This window comes from Carcharodon carcharias, chromosome 12 (genome assembly GCF_017639515.1).
Source record: "Carcharodon carcharias isolate sCarCar2 chromosome 12, sCarCar2.pri, whole genome shotgun sequence".
Taxonomy (NCBI): Eukaryota; Metazoa; Chordata; class Chondrichthyes; order Lamniformes; family Lamnidae; genus Carcharodon; species Carcharodon carcharias.
The window spans coordinates 80,421,719-80,441,902 of record NC_054478.1 but is presented as its reverse complement, the minus strand read 5'-3'; the positions used below and the strand labels follow the sequence as shown (position 1 = coordinate 80,441,902).

The 20,184-nt window shown below is 41.8% G+C and overlaps 1 protein-coding gene across 6 annotated transcripts in view; it reads right to left on the bottom strand.

Moving 5' to 3' along the window:
* Positions 1 to 3,320: 3,320 nt before the first annotated feature.
* Positions 3,321 to 20,184, bottom strand: part of LOC121285103 (solute carrier family 40 member 1-like) — a 107,782-nt gene continuing 90,918 nt past the window's right edge. For all 6 annotated transcript variants that reach the window (XM_041201245.1, XM_041201249.1, XM_041201247.1 and 3 more), the window contains 2 exons: positions 18,392 to 19,069; positions 3,321 to 4,483 (listed from right to left, as the gene is read on the bottom strand). In XM_041201245.1, the coding sequence (XP_041057179.1) occupies positions 4,158 to 4,483; positions 18,392 to 19,069 (1,004 nt within the window). In that variant the 3' untranslated portion in view covers positions 3,321 to 4,157. The remainder of the gene's footprint in view (positions 4,484 to 18,391; positions 19,070 to 20,184) is intronic.

Sequence of the window (20,184 nt, the reverse complement as noted above, 5' to 3'; positions counted from 1 at the left end):
GACACTGGACCCAGGTGCACTGCACCATGTCGCGGGAGCTCACCACCTCTGCCACATCCTCCCAGACACATTTGGTCATGTGGGGGGGGCCTCCTCCTCCTGTCCTGGGGTACAAGGACCTCCTGCCATGCTGCCACCTCCTCAAGGAGGGCAGCAAGGCAATCATCAGAAAAACGAAGGGCACAGTGCCCCCCCTGCCCTACCCTCCTGCCCTGCCTGCTCACCAGCAGCGCTCTGGGGAGCCCTTCCACCGACCATGATTCGCAGCAGCAACCTTACAAAACAGGCCGCCGGGTTGCCATTGGGCCCGGCAGTCATTGCAGTCCCGCCGCCGTCCACCCACTCCCGTGTTCTTGGGAGCCGTGATTCAGTGGGCGGGGCTTAATTTGCCCACCTGTATAAAATGGCGGCGTGGACCTGATCGTGGGCAGCAATCGGGTCCGCACCCAATCCGCCCTCCCCCCCACCACCAGCCAGAAAATTCTGCCCCAGGTCACTGTATTTTATTAAACAATGGTACTAAAAACTGCCTATTTGATCTATTGTCAAATCCTCACAATTATGATTGTGAAAAGAAATGTATGAAATAGGTCAAGCAAAAATAATTCACAAGGTCTTAAGGGATGGATAATATGAGTAAACTACATCAATTGATTAGAAAAGGTCTTAAAAATTTACATAATTTCAATATTTAAGCTGACAACTCAGAAACTAGTTTTTTGTCCTATAGTTTTGGCAAAGCTTTGTACAATATTTCAGTAGCCAAGCTTCTGACAAATCTGAAATTTACAGGAGATCTCTGCCAGGCCATTTAGATGCTCTGGTGAGATAGTTAGCCATGAATACTTCTGCATCATTTTCAGTCAGGAAAAGCTTCTTCGCCTGATGCGACTTTCACAGGCACCATCAACAGCAAGATTGCAAAAGGATAAAGATCTATGGGGCTAACTTTGTAAATATATTCCAGTAAATCAAGTGGTGTTGAAGCTGTGGTTATAGCTTATACGACAGCAAAAACAAACTTTCCAGCTCAGAGAGGGTGTGAATGAGCAAGGAAATGAAAGGCCAAGTTCATAAAGTGTTTAAAAGATCAAAGTAAAAAGGAAATAGAAATCATATCATGGGGGTTTTCAGTAGAGCCTCCATTCTCCAATTATTTCTCGCTATTTGCACTGCACTGTCAATCCACCAAATAACCCTTCAAAGGCAGCAATAAACCATACTAATTGAATGAAAAATAACTACTTCATTTTTTAAAGTTTTATTCTGAGATCCTCATTATTAAGAATCTACAATTAGACTGACTCAATGGCAGCATTTTTGTTTGAGTACATGTTTTGTTGGTCTGGTTGGCTGGACAAACTGTTTAGATTGTTGCTGCTATGCTTATCATAATCGATAAATTTGAGATCAATTCACATGAGGAAAATCTGAAAATCTTAAACTTTTCATTGGATCTGCTTGAGACCCTGAATTGGCTCAAGGTCTCATGCAATTGAATGATTAAATGATTCTAGTAGCTCAAAGGTTTTTCTGCACAATGTTATTGGCCACAATTAAGACCATGGAAGGTAAATAGTTTTAGCAAATGTTTCTTCATTTAGATAGGCATATCAAAAATTTAACTGTCAAATAATTTTTACCTGCATAAAGTCTTGTGTCCATATATTTTTAAGGAAACAACCACGAGACCAGAGAATGAAATATGTGCAGTCGGGTAAGGAAAATAAAACTTTAGGCACTTGGCACCAAAATGTTCCAGTTACCCGTTTGTGAATCTGCCATTCAGTGAGCGTCACCGTAGGTATAATACAAGCTGACCTATGACAACTGTTCTAAACCATGAGTTAAGTAAACATTCATATTTTTAATTTACATATTTAAACAATCTACTTCCTTTTTATCTCCTTTCATCCTCCCTGCACTTGAAAATCCACAAAAGTAAATCATCCTTCTATTCCCTCTCCCTTTCATTCTCTTGGGAATGGAATCAACTTGAACATCATCTCGTACATCTTTAAATTTTGAAGTTAAATATTGCTATTGTTTATGGTTAAAGTCAAAATAATGAAGATGGTCAGTACACATAAATTGGGTCAAAAACAAAAATAGCTGGAAAATCTCAGGTCTGACAGCATCTGCGGAGTGGAACACAGTTAACGTTTCAAAACAAAAACAAAAATACCTGGAAAAACTCAGCAGGTCTGGCAGCATCTGCGGAGAGGAACACAGTTAACGTTTCGAGTCCAAATGACCCTTCAACAGAACTAAGTAAAAATAGAAGAGAGGTGAAATATAAGCTGGTTTAAGGTGGGGGGGGGAACAAGTAGAGCTGGAAAGAGGGCCAGTGATAGGTGGAGATAGCTCTACTTGTCCCACCCCCGCCCCCCCCCCCCCCCCCCCCACACCCCCGCCTTAAACCAGCTTATATTTCTCCTCTCTTCTATTTTTACTTAGTTCTGTTGAAGGGTCATTTGGACTTGTAACGTTAACTGTGTTCCTCTCCGCAGATGCTGCCAGACCTGCTGAGTTTTTTCAGGTATTTTTGTTTTTGTTTTGGATTTCCAGCATCGGCAGTTTTTTGCTTTTTACAGTTAACGTTTCAAATCCAGATGACTCTTCATCAGAACTCATTGGGAGAACTATAAATTGGGTGCTTGGGGGCAGGTTGTACTTGCACATCTGTGGTTCACGGAGGCAGCTACACACGTAAAGCTGCATGTCCTTTCAAACAGATCCAATTGTTGTTACTGGGATTTCCAAAATGTGACTCATAGGTTTTAGACATGAGGAAAAGGTCTAAAGCTGCAAGAGTTATCTGGAGAGGTGAGGTACCCTTTTGGAGAGGTAAGGTACACCTTTTGGAGTGGTAAGTTCTCCTTGAGAGAGGTCAGGTGCACCTTTTGGAGTGGTAAGGTGACCTTTGGGAAAGATCAGATATCCCTTTGGAATTGTTAAGATTAGACATGAATGTGTGTAAAAAGTGGATAAGCTCTGTGGAACTGTCAAGCCATAAAGTCATTTAAAACCCCAAGCCCTTTAAATTAAAGAAGTCCAAACTGCAGTTAAAAAATCAGTGCTTGCTATTTCATTGTTTATTGACATAAGGATTAGGGCTGCTTGATTGCTTCCACAACCTATCATTATCACATTGGGAGATCTGTAAGTTCAGTTTGTTTGACAGCTCCAAGTGGTTATGAAGTGATAGCTGTCTTTGATGTGAGGCTATGAATGTAAATGTATATTTTCATTGGGATTAAGTACTAGAAGGAAATGCTCATTTTATAAGGATTATGTACACGAAGGAAAGTAAATGTTATCAGAGTTTTGTTTTAATATAATGTGAAGTCTGCAATAGACACTTACAATTTTATTTTATTTCAACTCACCATGGCTCCTGAGGTCTGTCATGAAGTCCCACCCCTAAACCCGGCACCCACCTTTTACACAGGGGGTGGGGGTGGGGGAGAGGGCCAGGGCAGGTTGTACTCCCACATCTTTGGTTCAAGGAGGGAGCTGCACACCTAAAAGTGCAGGTGTCTTCAAAGAGATCCAATTTTCGTTACTGGGATTTCTGGATGAGTTGGCACGGAGGGTGTAAGGACACTAAGTTGCAAAGGGGCTATAATGGACCATGAAGATGATGGCTGATGTAGGCTGTCATGGAAATACAAGGGGCCATAGGGGGTGGGTAGATGGGCATAGGTGGCAGAGAGGATATGAGAGATCATGGGGCACCATGGAGGGGGTGGGGGTGCATGTGGTGATATGAGTTGGCGTGGATAGGGCATGTGTATTGTGTGAGGGGTGAGTGGGTGTGAAAGGTAAGGGCTAGAGGGCTGTTTTTTGTTCTGTTGTTTTTATTGTAACTGGCATGAGGTCCCAGAGCACCAAAGTGAGTCTTTTAAACAGCCCACTTTGGCACCTGGCAGCTGTGCTGTTGCCTCCAAACTCTTTCTGGGGACAGTGGGCCTGACTCCTGTTAGCACCTGCAAACACCCCATCCCAGAACGAAATCCAAAGATTCGGGGCACTTTCTTTCACGTCGGGTTTACTGAGTCAGGAATTCTCCCGACTCTGTGCTCCCGACTTGGCAGCAAAAATTCTGCCCTTTATGTCAGATCTCCTGAGCTAACACAAAAATCCATGACAGACCATCAAAGGATAGATTCTGCCACAACCTTTGCATCTTTGTTATTCTCAGAGTGTTTTTCCTTCATAGAAACACACTTGAACAGATCCTTTCCCAAAGTCTTTCTTGCAAAGCAAAAGAAAAGCAACCCACCTGTTGAAACAAAGATTACAGATAGGATAATAAGAATACCAAAATGTTCTGGTGCTGGCATGATGATGACTATGACAAAGCGGAGGAGGTCCATAATGCTATTCATGGACCCCTGAACACCATTTACAATTCCTCTTTTTGATTCAGAAACCATTTCTTGGATAAGCTGCGTTACAGTAAGGTCAAAGCTCCACAAACCTAGAAAATAAAATATTTTTAGGTCAGTATGTGATTCAGGTTGAAGATCTCACCTGTCCCCACCCAGTGATCTCCAATTGCAGGAAGGTGACCAAAATATGGCAGAAAGTTAGTGGGATAGCTCTACCAAAACCAGGCACGACCGACTCCATCCCAGATATCTAACTTTCTATATCACTTCGGAGTTGTGCTTACAAACTTCTGGAGCTACTAATTCTGCTCACAATAGGGCAGGTCTCTGAAACTTGAAGAAGGCAATGTAGAACTTCGAAAGAACATAGAGAGGTTGGTGGAATGTAAGGATACAATTCTAAAGTGGGGTGCAGCAGCAGAGGGATCTGGATGTATGTGGACACAAATCACTGATGATGGCAGTACAGGTTGAGACTGTGATTATTAAAACGTACAGCATAGCATCTGAGGCTTTATTAATAGGGGCATACAGTATAAAGCAAGGAATTTATCTTAAATTTGTGTAGAACGTTGGTTTGGCCTCAACTGGAGTATTCAGGCCAGTTCTGGGCACAACACTTAGCACTGTGGATGTACTGACATCATATGGGCTGTAACAGTTCTAAGAGGTAGCTCACCACCACCTTCTTAAGCATAATTAGGTATAAACACTGGCCTATCCAGTGATGGCCACATCCTGTGAAAGAATAGTAAAACAAGTAGGATGTGATGGAATTAGAGAGTGCAAAAAAGATTCACGAGAAAGTTTCACAGATGAGGAATTTCAGTTACGTAGGTGGATTGGAGAAGCTGGGGCTGCTTTCCTTGAAGAGAAGGTTGAGAAGAAATTTGATGGAGGTATTCAAAATTGTGAAGGGTCTGGACAGAGCAAATATGAAAAAAACTGTTCCACTGGAGAACAAAAGGGTGCACAGATTTAATGAAATCAGCAAAAGAAGCAAAGATGACATGAGGAAAAACCTTTTCATACAGCAAGTGGTTTGGATCTGGAATGCACTGCCTGTGAATATGTCAGAGAAAGAGGCAGGTTCAATCGAGACATTTAAGAAGAATTTAGATTGTTATCTGGAAAGAAAAATGTGCGGGGCCAGAGGGAGAAGGCAGGGAAATTATACTAGGTGAATTGTTCCTTTGGAGAGCCAACAGAGACATGACGGGCTGAATGGCCTCCTTCTGTGCTGCAACCATTCTGTAATTTTGTGAACAGGAAGGCTTCAGCCCAAATAACAGCACTTGTGACCAAGTTCTTGCTTATATCACCTATATAGAAACCAACAGAAGGAGAAGGCAGAGACTGTGCTTCTGAGGCTTGACATGATAGAGTCTGGCACACAAGCCTACTGATGAAGATGTTAACATCAATGGGTTACATTGGCTATAAAGATTATGTTTTTAAAAGGCATATTCCAGATAATGCTAAAATGCTAACATATGAAGGATAGAGAAGTATGTGTTGTTGCTCCAAATGATTGGCAAATGATCTGCCTCCAACAATCTCCAGACCATTCAAGTATGCAGATGAAATTTGCTTGACTTCATGAGGCAAAGACTTTAAAAACTTGAGCCAAGACATGGCAGCTGTACTGACTAATCCAAAAACAGGAAGGTGAAGCCCAGTGTGTTGAAGATATTCTCCTTATGCTTCCACTATAACCATGCCAAGGCTTTACAAGAAATCATCCTAGATGGAGAACTTCAGATTACACACTTACTTACCCACCAACATAACTTTGTGTATTCACTCATGAAATGTGGGTGTCAATAACAAGGCCATTGCTGATATATTGCTGATCTCTAATTGTCCTTGAGATGATAATGAGCTGCCTTCTTGAACCACTGAAGTGCCCTCACAATGCTGTTAGCAAGGAAGTTCCAGGATTTTGACCCAATGACAATGAGTGATCGGCAGTATATTGCCAAGTCGGGATGGACTATGTTGTGGAGGGAACTTGCAGGTGGTGGTGCTTCCATGTGTCACCTGCTCATGTCCTTCTAGGAGGTAACAGTCATGGGTTTGGAAGGTGCATTCGAAGGGGAACACAGAAGAACACAAGGAATAAGAACAGTAGACCATATGGCTCATTGAGCCTGCTCCGCCATTTAATGCAATCATGGCGGATCTTAAGAATTCCAAAAATTCATAACCCTTTGAATGGAGTAATTTCTCCTCATCTTAGACCTAAATGATCAGCCCCTTATCCTGAGATTTCCCAACTAGTGGAAACAATCTCTCAGCATCTACCCTATCAAGCCCTTTCAGATGCTTGTATGTTTCAATGAGATCGTCTCTCATTCTTCTATAGAATATAGGCCCAAGTTACTCATCTTCTCATCATAGGCAAATCCCCTCATTCCAGGGACCAATTTAGTGAATATTGTACCGCCTCCAATGCTTCCTTAAATATGGAGACCATAACTGCACATATGGAACCTTGGCAAGTTGCTGCAGTATGTGCCTCTTTTAGATGTTACATAATGCAACCACATGAAGTGGTAGTGGAGGGAGTAAATATTTAAGTTGATGGATGGAGCATCAATCAATCGGGCTGCTTTGTCCTGGACGGTGTCGAGTTTCTTGAGGGTTGTTGAAGATGTACTCATTCAGATAAGTAGCGAATATTCAGACACACTCCTCATTTGGTATATGGCGGACAGAGTTTGGAGAGTCAGGAGGTGAGTTACTTTCTGCTGAATTCCCAGCCTCTGACCTGCTTTTGTAGCCACAGTATTTATATGGCTGATCCAGCTCAGTTTCTGGTCAATGGTAACCCCCAGGGTGTTGATAGTGGGGGATTCATCGCTGGTAATGCCATTAAATGTCAAGGGAAGATGGTGAGGTTCTCTCTTGAAGCAGATAGTAATTGCCTGCACTTGTGTAGCATGAATGTTACTCGCCACTTATCAGACAAGCCTCAATGTTAACCAGATCTTGCTGCATGTGGGCATGCACTGCTTCATTATTCTAAGAGTTGCAAATGGAACTGAACACTATGCAAGCAGCAACAAACATCCCTACTTTTGACCTTATGATGAAGGGAAAGTCATTGGTGAAGCAGCTGAAGATGGTTGGGCCTTGGACACCACTCTGAGAAACTCCTGCAGTGATGTCCTGCAACTGAGATGATTGTGCTCCAACAACCACCACCATCTTCCTTTGTGCTAGGTATGACTCCAACCAGTGGAGAGTTTTCCCCTGATTCCCATTGACTTCAATTTTGTCAAGGCTCTTGATGCCACACTTGGCCAAATCTTGCCTTGATGACATGGGCAGTCATTCTCACCTCACCTCTGGAATTCAGTTCTTTTGTCCATGTTTGGACCAAGGCTGCAATGAGATCTGGAACCAAATGGTTCTTGCGGAACCCAAATTGAACATCAATGGGCAGCTTATTGGTGAGTAATTGCCAGCTGAAAGCACTGTTGATGCCACATTTCATCACTTTGCTTGTGATTGAGAGTTGAATGATGAGGCATTAATTGGCCAGATTGGATTTGTCCTGCTTTTAATGGGCAGGACATATCTGGGCAATTAATCACACTTTTGGGTAGATACCAGTGCAATTCTGTATTCAAAACTAGGGGTTTTGACTCGGGATGTGGCTAATTCTGGAGCACAGGTCTTCAGCACTACATTCAGGATACTGTCAGGACCCATAGCCTTTGCTGAATCCAGTGCACTGGGCTGCTTCTTGATATCACGTGCAGTGAACTTAAGTGAAGATTGGCATTTGTGATGCTGGAGACCTCAGGAGGAGACTGAGATGGATAATCCACTCAGCACATCTGGCTGAAGATGGTTGCAACTGTTACAGCATTGCACTGACGTGCTGGAGTCCTCCATCATTGAGGATGGGATTGATGAGAGTCTGATCAATTAAGTTTTTCCCTTGTATTGGTTCTCTCACCACTTGCTGCAGGCCCAGCCTGAAATATTTGTCCTTTAGGACTTGGCTAGCTTGGTCAGTAGTGGTGCTAACAAGTCACTTGGAGCACTGAAGTCTCCCACACAGAGTATATTCTGTGCCCTTGCTACCTTCAATGCTTCTTCCAAGTTCTGTTCAACATGGAGCAATACTGATACATCAATTGAGGGAGGGTATTAGGTAGTAATCAGCAGGAGGTTTGCTGTAAGGACTTGAAATCTAGGAGCAGGGGTAGGCCATTTGGCCCATCGAGCCTGCTCCGCCATTCAGTAAAATCATAGCTGTTCGAGTCATGGCCTGAACTTCATTTGCTGCCTGTCCTCTCATCCCCCACCAATAAACTTTGACTCAACTCCCTTCTAGATCAAAAATCTGTCTAACTCAGCCTTAAATATATTCAACAACCTAGCCTCCACTGATCTTTGGAGTGGATCCAAAGATCAATGACCCTCTGATAGAACAAATTTCTCCTAATTTCTGTGGGACATTTTACTATGTTAAATGTTCTATACAAAGGCATCTTATTAGTGTTATTGAAGAGTTGGGGGGAGTGTCCAAGCCTGGGAGGACAGTGGAGAGAGAGGTAATGGGGTTTACAAATATCAAGTCGGAGAGAGCTAGAAGAATGTAGATTGACCTCCCCATGACCATTTGGGTTCTGAATTATCCCTGAGCAGTGTTGCCATGAAGAACATTCTCTTCCTTCCCATTATCCTGAGAAGCAACTCTCTCATTATAGTTAGTAAACAATGTAAAACTGGAGTAAAATCTTCAAACAATGTAAGACAATTCTCGCTCACACTAGAAGATCAGCAGTAGGGCTGAAGGAGTTTAGTGGGTAGGATTGCAGTAAAGCACCACTGATACATGGGATTGAGGTTTGCCTGAAAAGTGCTAAGAAAATTCTGATGGTCTTATGGGAAATAGGGAGGATGGGAGCTAATGCTTGGAAAGCAGCTGTGGCATGTACTGTATGGGAGTCAGAGCTTGGGTAAGAAACACCTGTGGAGCTTTAAAAAATTATTCATTGGGAGAAATGTTTGAAGGGTTAGGCCCAGTAGAAATACAATTGGGAATCATTCAGATTGGAAGAACAAGCCAATCAGAAGTAAATAAAATAAATCTGCTAAATGTGTGGATAGACATGGAGTGTTACAAGGAGGCGTTACACAAAGCTTAGGATCATACAATGGTTACAGCACAGAAGGAAGCCATTTAGCCCATTGTAGCCCAGCAATTTTTTCTCCTCAGGTGTTTATCCAATTCCATTTGAAAGCCACAATTAATTCTGCCTCCACCACACTCTCAGGCAGTGCATTCCACATCCTAACCACTTGCTATGTAATAATACTTTTCCTCATGTCAATATTGGCTCTTTTGTCAATCATCTTAAATCGCTGTCCTCAGGCTCTTGACCCTTCTGCCTACAGGAACAGTTTCTCTTTATAAGTTCAGACCTCTCATGATTCTGAACAACTGCATCAAATCTCCTCTCGACCTCCTCTAAAGAGAACAAACCGTGCTTCTCCAAGCTATCCATGGGCAATAAATGCTGGCCTTGCCAGTGGTGCTCACATCCCTGAACGGTAAGAAAAAATATAACGGAAGTCCTTCATTCCTGGAACCATTTGTGTAAATCTTTCCTATGCTCTCTCTAACGTCTTCACATTCTTCCTAAAGTTGGATACCCAGAATTGAACACAATACTCCAGTTGATTAATAACAATAATAAGCAGTGGTGGCTGGGTCAATGAATTTATTCGAGGTTGAGTTAGATAGATTTTTGACAGGCAAGGGAGTCATGGGTGGTGGTAAACAGAAAGAAACTTTGATTTTCCTATGTTCCATTTCCTATGGGGCCCAACCAATGTTTTGTAAAGCTTCTTAATGTTCCTTGCTTTTGTATTCTATGCCACTATTTATAAAGTCCAAGATCCTACATTCCTTTTTAACACCTCTCTCAATCTGTCCTGCGACCTTGAAAAATTTGTGCACATACACTCCTAGGCTGTGCTGTTCAGGCACTTCAGAATTGTATCCTTTAAATTATATTGTCCCTCCTCTTCCTATCTGTATGAATGACTTCACAAATTTCTGCATTAAATTTCATCTGCCATATGTCCACCTATTCAACCAACCTGTTTTGATCCTCTTGAAGTCCATTACTATCTTCCCCATGGTTCACAATACTCACAGGTTTTGAGTTATTTGAAATTATCCCTGTACACCCAAGCCTAGATCATTAATATAGATCAAGAAAAGCAGTGGTGCTAGTACTGACCTCCGGGGAACCCCAATATATATCTTCCTCCCGTCTGAAAAACATTCACCACTCATCTGTTTCCTGTTACTCAGCCAATTTCATATCCATGCTGCCACTGTCCTTTTTATTCCATGGGCTTCAACTTTACTGAAAAACCAATTATGTGGCATGTTATCAAAAGCCTTTTGGAAGTCTATGTAACACCACGTCAACCACTTGAAATTGTTCTTTTGCTTTAACATCTCTGTGGTTTGCTGCAATTCTTGAGAAAGTGAATGTCAGGGCTGGGAGTCAATCAAGTGGAAAGAATGCCCCAAGAAGTGTGATAACATATATCTGTCTATAATAGGAGAAGGTTGGGTTGCTTAAAAGTCAATTTCACTATGATTAAAAGTTGCAGATGGTGTTACAGAAAAAGGAGGACAATTACAAGGCATTGCTGACCTTTGTATCCCTCTGCTTACCACATTTTTTTCTAACTGCCTCTCTTAAATCTCTTATTCCCAAGTGCTGTTTTCTCTTTGGCAGCTGAGAAATTTAAATTCAATTAATTGAATAAAATCTAGAATTTAAAAAAAAATCTAGCATCAGTCATGGTAACTATGAAACTATCAGATTGTCATAAAAAGCCATCTGGTTGACTAATGTCCTTTATGAATTTAACTTTGCCATCCTTACCCTGTCTAGCTTATATGTGACTCCAGGTACACAGTATTGTGATTGACTCTTAACTGTTGTCTGAAATGCCTTGCAAACCTCTCAGTTGTACTAAAAAGGGCGGGCTCACCACCACATTCTCAAGGCCAATTATGGGTGGGTAATAAATGCTGGACTTGCCAGCAACACACCATCTTGTGAATGAATAAAAAGCTTCTCTGCCCTCATCTGTCTGTTTCTATTGCCATGTCTCTTTCTTTATGTCGATTGGTAGAGACAAATAACGGCTACAACAGAAATAGTAGGCACAGACATGAATACGAAGGTCTAAAAAATGGTAGGAGGAGGTCCCCATGTAGAGGAGAAGCAAGGACTGTGAGCATCTGTGCAGGAGTGTGAAGAAGAGTTAGGAGATGGAGTAGGATGCTATTTTCCTTAGTGTTACAATTTGTGCACAGCAAACTCCCACAAACAGCAATGTGATTATGACCAGATAATAAAATTTTGTATATCGATTGAGGGATAAATATTGACCAGGACACCAGGGATTACTCCCATTCTCTTTTTCAAAATAATGCCACACGATTTATAAAATTCAACAGAGAGAGCAGATGGTGCCTTGGTTTAACATTTCAGCCAAAGACATCTCCAATAATGCAGCACTCCCTCAGTACTGCACTGGAGTGTCAGCCTAGATTTTGGTGCTAAGTCCTGAAGGAGGATTTGAACCCACAACATTTTGACTCAGAGGCAAGAGTGCCTCCCACTGGCCCACAGGTGACACACAAGCAGGGGGGGAAGAACAATAAAGCTGAAGGAGAGAACAATGCCAGAAAATAGTGGAAACCAAAGGGCTCAGAAAAGCAATGAGTAACATCTTTTTAGGAGGGAGAGAAAGAGGATGGAGCAAAGCTGAAAACTTCATAGTAGGACCGTAGAATTTTTTTACATGGATCTAGAGTAGGGCAAATGGGTGAAAAATAACCTAGCGGGGCTGATGGTGGGGCCACTCACATTCTATATAAAATGTAAAAGCAGCTGAAATGGTAGGAGTGGATGTCTAAGACATGCCAGCAGGGAGAAGCAGGCTGAGGTGAGCCTCATATAGCCTCTAAGGTGCTGCTTTTTATATATTTTTTAATTTATTCATGGGATGTGGGCATCACTGGCAAGGCCAGCATTTATTGTCCATCCTTAATTGCTCTTGTGATGTTAGTGGTGAGCCATCTTCTTAAACCATTATAGTCCGTATATTCTAGGTACACCCACAGTGCTGTTAGGGGGGAGTTCTAGGATTATGATACAGTTACATGGAAGAAACAGTGATATAGTTCCAAGTCAAGATGATGTATGACTTGGAGGGAAACTTGTAGGTGCTGGTGTTTCCACGAGTCTGCTGCCCTTGTTCTTCTAGGGGACAGTGGTCTTGTGGAGAGCAAGGTGCTGTCAAAGGAGACTTGGTGAATTGCTGCAGTGCATCTTGTAGATTGTAGATTGTGGCATCAGTGTGTGCTATGCATGGTGGTGGAGGGAGTGAATGTTTAAGATGGTGGATGGGATACCAGTCAATTGGTTGCTTTGTCTTGAATGATGTCAAACTGCTTGAGTGTTGTTGGAGCTGCACTCATCCAGGCAAGCAGGGTGTATTCCATCACATTCCTGATCTGTGCCTTGTAGATGATGGGCAGGCTTTGGGGACTCAGAAGGTGAGTTAATTGTTGCAGAATTCCTAACCTCTGACCTGCTCTTGTAACCATTGTATTGATGTGGCTGGTCCAGTTAAGGTTCAGGACAATGGTGACACCCACCAGGATGTTGATGATGGAGGATTCAGCAATAGAAGTACTATTGAATGTCAATATAAGAAGATAAGAAATAAGAACAGGAGTAGACCACAAGGCCTGTTGAGCCTGCCCCACCATTCTATACAGTTGTGGTTGATCATCAGCCTTAATACAACCCACTTTCCCATTCACTCTTCATATTCTTTGATTCCCTGAAAGACCAAAGATTTGTCTATCCCAGCCTAAAAGATATTCAATTAAGGAGTAGGGTTGATCTGGGGTAGATGGCTCTGGGATAGGGAATTCCAAAGATCACAACCCTTTGAATGAATAAATTTCTCCTCAAGTGAGTCCTAAATGATCGGCCCCTTTTCCTGAGACTGTGCCCCCATATTCTAGATTCCCCAGCCAGCGGAAACCTCTCAGTGTCTACTCTGTCAAGCCCCTTCAGAATCTTCTGTTCCAATTAGATCACCTCTCATTCTTGTAAACTCCAGAAAGTATAGGCCCAATTTACTAACCTCTCTAGTGAACCTTCATTGTACTGCCTCCAGGGCAAGTATATCCTTCCTTAAATATGGAGACCAAAACTGCACTCTGTACTCCAGGTGTGGTCTGTACAATTTTTAAAAATTATTTTATGGGATGTGAGCATCACTGGCTAGACCAACATTTACTGCCCATCCCTAACTGCCCTTGAGAAGGTGGTAATGAGCTGCCTTCTTGAACCGTTGCAGTCCATGTGGTGTATATACACCCACAGTGCTGTTAGGGAGGGAGTTCCAGGATTTTGACTCAGTGACAGTGAAGGAACGGCGATATATTTCCAAGTCAGGGTGGTGAGTGGCTTGGAGGGCAACTTTCAGGTTGTGATGTTCCCATGTACCTGCTGCCCTTGTCCTTCTAGATGGCGGTGTTTGTGGGTTTGGAAGGTGCTGCCAAAGGAGCCTTGGTGAGTTCCCGCAGTGCATCTTGTAGATGGTACACACTGCTGCCAATGTTCGTCGGTGGTGGAGGGACTGAATGTTTGTGGAAGGGGTGCCAGTCAAGCGGGCTGCTTTCTCCTGGATGATGTCATGCTTCTTGAGGGTTGTTAGAGTTGCACTCGTCCAGGCAAGTGGAAAGTACTCCATCATACTCCTAACTTGTGCCTTGTAGATGTTGGGCAGGCTTTGGAAAGTCAGGAGGTGAGTTACTTGCCACAGGATTCCTAGCCTCTGACCTGCTCTTGTAGCCACAATATTTTTATGGCTAGTCCAGTTTAGTTTTGGGTCAATGGTAAGCCCCAGGGTGTTGATAGTGGGGGAATTCAGCGATGGTTATGCCATTGAATGTTAAGAGGTGATTGTTTGATTCTCTGTTGTTGGAGATGGTCATTGCCTGGCACTTGTGAGCCATGCACGTAACTTGCCACTTGTTAGCCCAAGCCTGGGTATTGTCCAGGTCTTGCTGCATTTGGAGATGGACTGCTTGTAGCAAGACTTCCTTACTCTTGTGCTCCAATCCTCTTACAATAAAGGACAAATGCCATTTGCCTTCATAATTGCTTGCTGTGCCTGCATGCTAACTTTCTATGTTCTTTGTAAGAGTACACCTAAGTCCCGTTGAATATCACCATTAACAAGTTTCATGCCTTTTAAAAAAAATTTACTTTTCTATTCTTACTACCAAAGTGAGTAACCTCACACTTCCCCACATTAGACTCCATCTGCCATCTTGTTGCCACTTAACCTCTCTATATCTCTTTGCAGCCTGAGTCCTCTTCAGAACTTGTATTCGCACCTAGTTTTGTAACATCAGCAAACTTAGATACATTATTCTGTCTCTTTGTCTAAATCATTAATATAGATGGTAAATAGCTGAGGTGCCAGCACTGATCCTTGCAGGTCTACACTTGTCACAGCCTGCCAACTTGAAAATGCTCATTTATACCTACTCTCTGCTTCCTGTCAGTTAACCAATTCTCTATCCATGCTAATATATTACCCCAACAATATTAGCTCTTATCTGGTGTGTGAACCTTTTCTGTAGAGTCTTTTGGAAATCCGAGTGTGCTACATCTACTGATTCCTCTTTATCTCCTCAAAAAACTAATAAATTTGTCAAACATAATTTTCCTTTTGTAAAACGATGTCGACTTTGTCTGATCATACAATGATTTTCTAAGTGTATTTTTAATACTTTCTTAATAATAGATTCCAGCACTTTCCTTAATGGCTGATGCCAAGCTATCTGGCCTTAGTTTCCTGTATTTCTCTCTCCCTCCTTTCTTGAATACTGGAGATAGTTAAAGTCTCTCTTGAAAGAGAGAGTGCACGTGACTTGCATGTTATTTGCTGATTATTAGCCCAAGCCAGAATGTTGTGCACGGCATAGGCTGCTTTAGTATCTCAGGAGTTGGGAATAGAATTGGACACTGTGCAGTCATCAGTTAACATTCCCATTTCTGGCCTTGTGATGGAGCAGCCTTAGATGCTTGGGCCTAGGATGCTGTCATGAGGAACTCCTAAAGCTTGTGTCCTGCAGATATCCTGGGAGTGAGATGGATGATCTCCAGTGGACCCAGCTTGCCTGTGTTAGCTATGACTCCATCCAGTGGGAGGTTTCCCCCAATTCTCACCAAATTCATTATACTCAGTCACTCTCATCTCACCTCTGGTATCAGCTCTTTCGCTGCAATGAGGTCTGGAGCTAATTGCTCCTATCGGAACCCAGGCTAAGCAGGTTATTGGTGAGTAAGTGCTGCACGAAAGCATTGTTGATGATACTTTCCATCATTTTGCTGATAATTGAAAGTAGGCTGATTGTGCGCTAATTGGCTGGATTCAATTTGTCCTGCCTTTGGTGGCTCATCCACTTAACACTTCCCGCTGAAGATTGTTGCAAATGGTTCAGCCATGTCTTTTACACTTCATGCTGGGCTCTTCCATCATTGATTATTTAATTGTCCGTCACCATTTATCACTGGATGTGACAGACTTACAGAGCTTTGATTTGATCTGTTTACTTTGGAATCACTGAGCTCTATAGCTTGCTACTTCTGCTGTTTAGCATGCATTTAGTCCTGTATTATAGTGTCACCAGGTTGGCACCTCATTCCAAGGTATGCTTGGTGCTGTTATGGCATGCTTGCCTACACTCATTGAACCCTGGTTTGTTAATAATGCTAAAGTGAAGGATATACCAGGTCAAGAGGTTATAAATTGTGGCTGAATATAATTCTGCTGTTGCTGATGGCAGTGCCTCATGGATGCTCAAGTTTGAGCTGCTAGATCTGTTTTGAATCTATCCTATTTTGCACAGTGTTATTGACACACAACATAATGGAGGGTTTTGTTAGTGTGAAGACTGAAATTTGGCTCCACAAGAACTGTGCAGTGGTGACTCCTAATACTGTCATGGACAGATGCATCTGTGACAGGTAGATTGGTAAGGATGTGGCCAAGTAAGTTTTTCTCTTTTGTTTTCTCTTTTCTCTTATCGCCTGCTGTGGGGTCCAGTCTGTCAGATATATCCTTCAGGACTTGGTTAGCTTGGTCAATAGTGATGTTACCAAGTCACTGTTGGTGATGGATATTGAAATCTCCCACATGGAGTATGTTCTGTGCCCTTGCTACCTTCAGTGTTTCTTTCAAGTGGTGTTCAAAAATGGAGGAGTACTGATTCATCAACTAAGAGGGGAATAGATGGTGATCAGCAGGTTTCCATGCCCATATTTGACCCGATATCTTAAGACTTCATGTGGTCTGGAGTCTGTGTTGTGGATTCCTAAGGTCTTCCCTTTCAACTGTATGCCACTGTGCATCTAGTGGGCCTGACTTGCCAATGGGACAGGACATGGTTTTGGAGGAGTCTGGGACATTAGTTGTAAGGTATGATTCTGTGAATATGACTATGTCAGCCTGTTACTTGACTAGTCTGTTAGAGAAAAAGCCTAACATAGGAAAAAATGGAAAATCACAATGTTAAACAACTGCAAGATTAAAACATATGATTGATATCATGGAATAAAAGATAAAAAATGGAAAAAAAAACAGAAAAGAAGATGCAAGGAATCAAGGGCAAAGCCATATCCTCTTACCTACTCTGGGCAGCGATGAGGGATTTACTATATGCTACAAAACACAATTGATTTTAAACTTATGTAACAATTTTCTTGACACTGCTGATCAAATAGACCTACACCTTAAGTATAATCTACTGGACAATTACACCTGCAAAAATATGACAACCCAAGTTTGTGACCAGCTTTAAAAAAACTCATGCTACTGCAAGTTAAAGTCCTTTGCCTTATTCTATGGTTAGAAGTTCAATTAATTTCTGATGGTAGCTGTTTAAATTGCAAATATCAAAATAGATAACAGATTTGCTAGATGCATATGTTCTTGTAAATGTACACAGTCATTATTTTCTGATTTTACTGAGATAAACAGATTGAAATAAACAAATATTGTAAAGTACTGTGCATTAATACTATATATTGTTTCTGGAAATGTTTTCTTGTTATGTTAAAGTGGTTTTGTAATGCTGTTACTTCTAGTCATTTGGTAGTACAGAACTTGAGTATTGCTGAAAAAAGACATTTTGTCATAAAACTTTTTGTCTTGCACTCATCAGGACAATTGCAGGAATACCAATGTCAGGGGAGCAACAACTTTACACTACATGAGAAGAGGGTGCTGATTGGTTGGCAAGTGGACTCTGATTGGTAGAGGTGTTGCCACTGAGAAAGCACCCGTTAAGGGTGACTGACAGTTAACTGCCAAGCATTGTTTGAAATTTAAATCGGGCAACTTGACTCTGATTGGTCAAGGCATTGCCCTGAGGAATGAACCAATGAATGGCTTTCACTCATTTTGTTTAGCTTAAATAGGCGCAATGTGTGTACATGTCCTTTGCAGACAGAAAGAACACATTGCACCTATTTCAGCTAAACAAAATGAGGGATAGCCATTCGCTTGTTCATTCCTCAGGGCAATGCCTTGACCAATCAGAGTCAAGATGCCTTGTTTAAATTTCAAACAATGCTTGGCAGTTAACTGTCAGTCACCATTAACTGGTGCATTCTCCATGGCAACACTTCTACCAATCAGAGTCCACTTGCTAACCAATCAGCACTCTCTTCTCATACATTCCCCGACATTGGTATTCTTGTGATCGTCCTGAAGGGTGCAAGACGAAAAGCTTCAACAAAATGTCATTTTTCAGCAATACTGTTAGTTCTCATGATTTATCACTACATTGTAAATCCTTGATGTGTTGATATGCAAATAAAGCTTTAATAAGCTACTTTCTTAATATCACCTACCAACTCTTGCCGAAACAGCACCAGCAAAATATAGTGCTATAGAAATATATTCCTTTATTTCTGTGGTGTTTGTCAGGTTGCTTGGCAGTTGTGAAGTCACATCATATCGAACAGAGGATGGTTTGGTGACAGATGCATTAGAAACATCAGCAGGATAAACACCAGTTGTATAGGTTTCTAGCTGATCTGATGCACTTGAATAAAAGGGTACATTCAAATCAAGTGGGCTTCCAGGAGCAAACACAGATGCAATGCAGAGTGTAAGGCAAGTAATCTGCATAATACTTGAGAAACATCCAGTGTGAATAAGGCCACAATATTTTCTCAATATGGTAAAAAACATAGTTCCTATTAGTCCCGTGAGAGCAGACAATGCTACCATGATGCTAAGCACAGAACTGCTTATTCCTTGTGCATAGGCATATCCTGTAGTAATTCCATCAAATCCTAGTACTGTCATGTAAAGAAATGAAAGGCCCAATGCAGCAAGAAACATTGGTTGTCTATAATAGATAATCCAGCCGTCTCGGAATGTCCTAATTCCAGGAACCAGAATGCCTTTAATACAGCCAGTTTCCTTGTGATTGTGATTTGTAGAGTTGTTATTAATTAGTTCACTCTCAACCGAAACTGTAGCAGAAGTATTTTTTTGGTCTTTAAAAGCAGTCTCATTTCCTTCTGAAATAGCACAAAGGACAAGATGCAGGCAAAAAGTTAAGTTTTTAAAGATTGAGGGAGTGCAAAAATAATGTTTTTTTTATAACTTGAAAAGTGTTAAACTTTAAACAGTTGAGACTAAAGTAATCACAGTGCAATAATATTCAAATGTTCAAAGCATAGAACAGTTGGCTATGCATTCATTTACACCCACAATTTTTCAATGTAGTTTCCCATTCTTAGTCATAACACTTCAGGGAGACATCAGTGGAATCTGTATTTCCTCTCATGGGGGAAATCTAGCACAAATTCAAGCCCAACCATTCAGGACTGAAGTCAGGAATCGCTTCTTCACAAAAAGGATAGCGGAAATCTGGAACTATCTCCTGGAAAGGATGTGGGTGCTGGGTCAGCTTACAAGGTAGGTAGACTTTTTTGTTAGGTAAGGTAATAAGAACGTAAGAACATAAGAAATAGGAACAGGGGTAGATCATTCGGACCCCCCCGCCATTCAATAAGATCTTGGCTGATCTTATTGTGTTTCCATTTCCACATTCCCATCTACCCCTGGTAACCTTTGATTCCCTTGAATAACAAGAATCCATCTACCTCTGCCTTAGAAATATTCAATGGCCCCACTTCCACCACCTTCTGAGGCAGAGAGTTCCAAAGACGCATAACCCTCTGAGAGAAAAAATTTCTCCTCATCTCTGTCCTAAAAGGGCAACCCCTAATTTTAAAATAGTGCCCCTTAGTTCTGGACTCACCCACAAGAGGAAACATCCTTTCGACATCCAGCTTGTCAAGGCCATTCAGGATCTTGTACATTTCAATCAAATCACCCCTCACTCTTCTAAACTCCAGTGGAAACAAGCCCAGTCTGTCCAATCTATCCTCTTAAGACAACCCGTTCATTCCAGGAATCAATCTAGTAAACCTCTTTTGAACCACCTCCAATGCATTTACATCTTCCTTAAATAAGGAGATCAAAACTGCACACAGTATTCGAAGTCTCACCAATGCCCTGTATAACTGAAGCATCACATCCTTACTTTTATGTTCAATCCCTCTCGTAATAAAGAATAGCATTCCATTAGCCTTCTTAATAACTCGCTGTACCTGCATACTAAATTTTT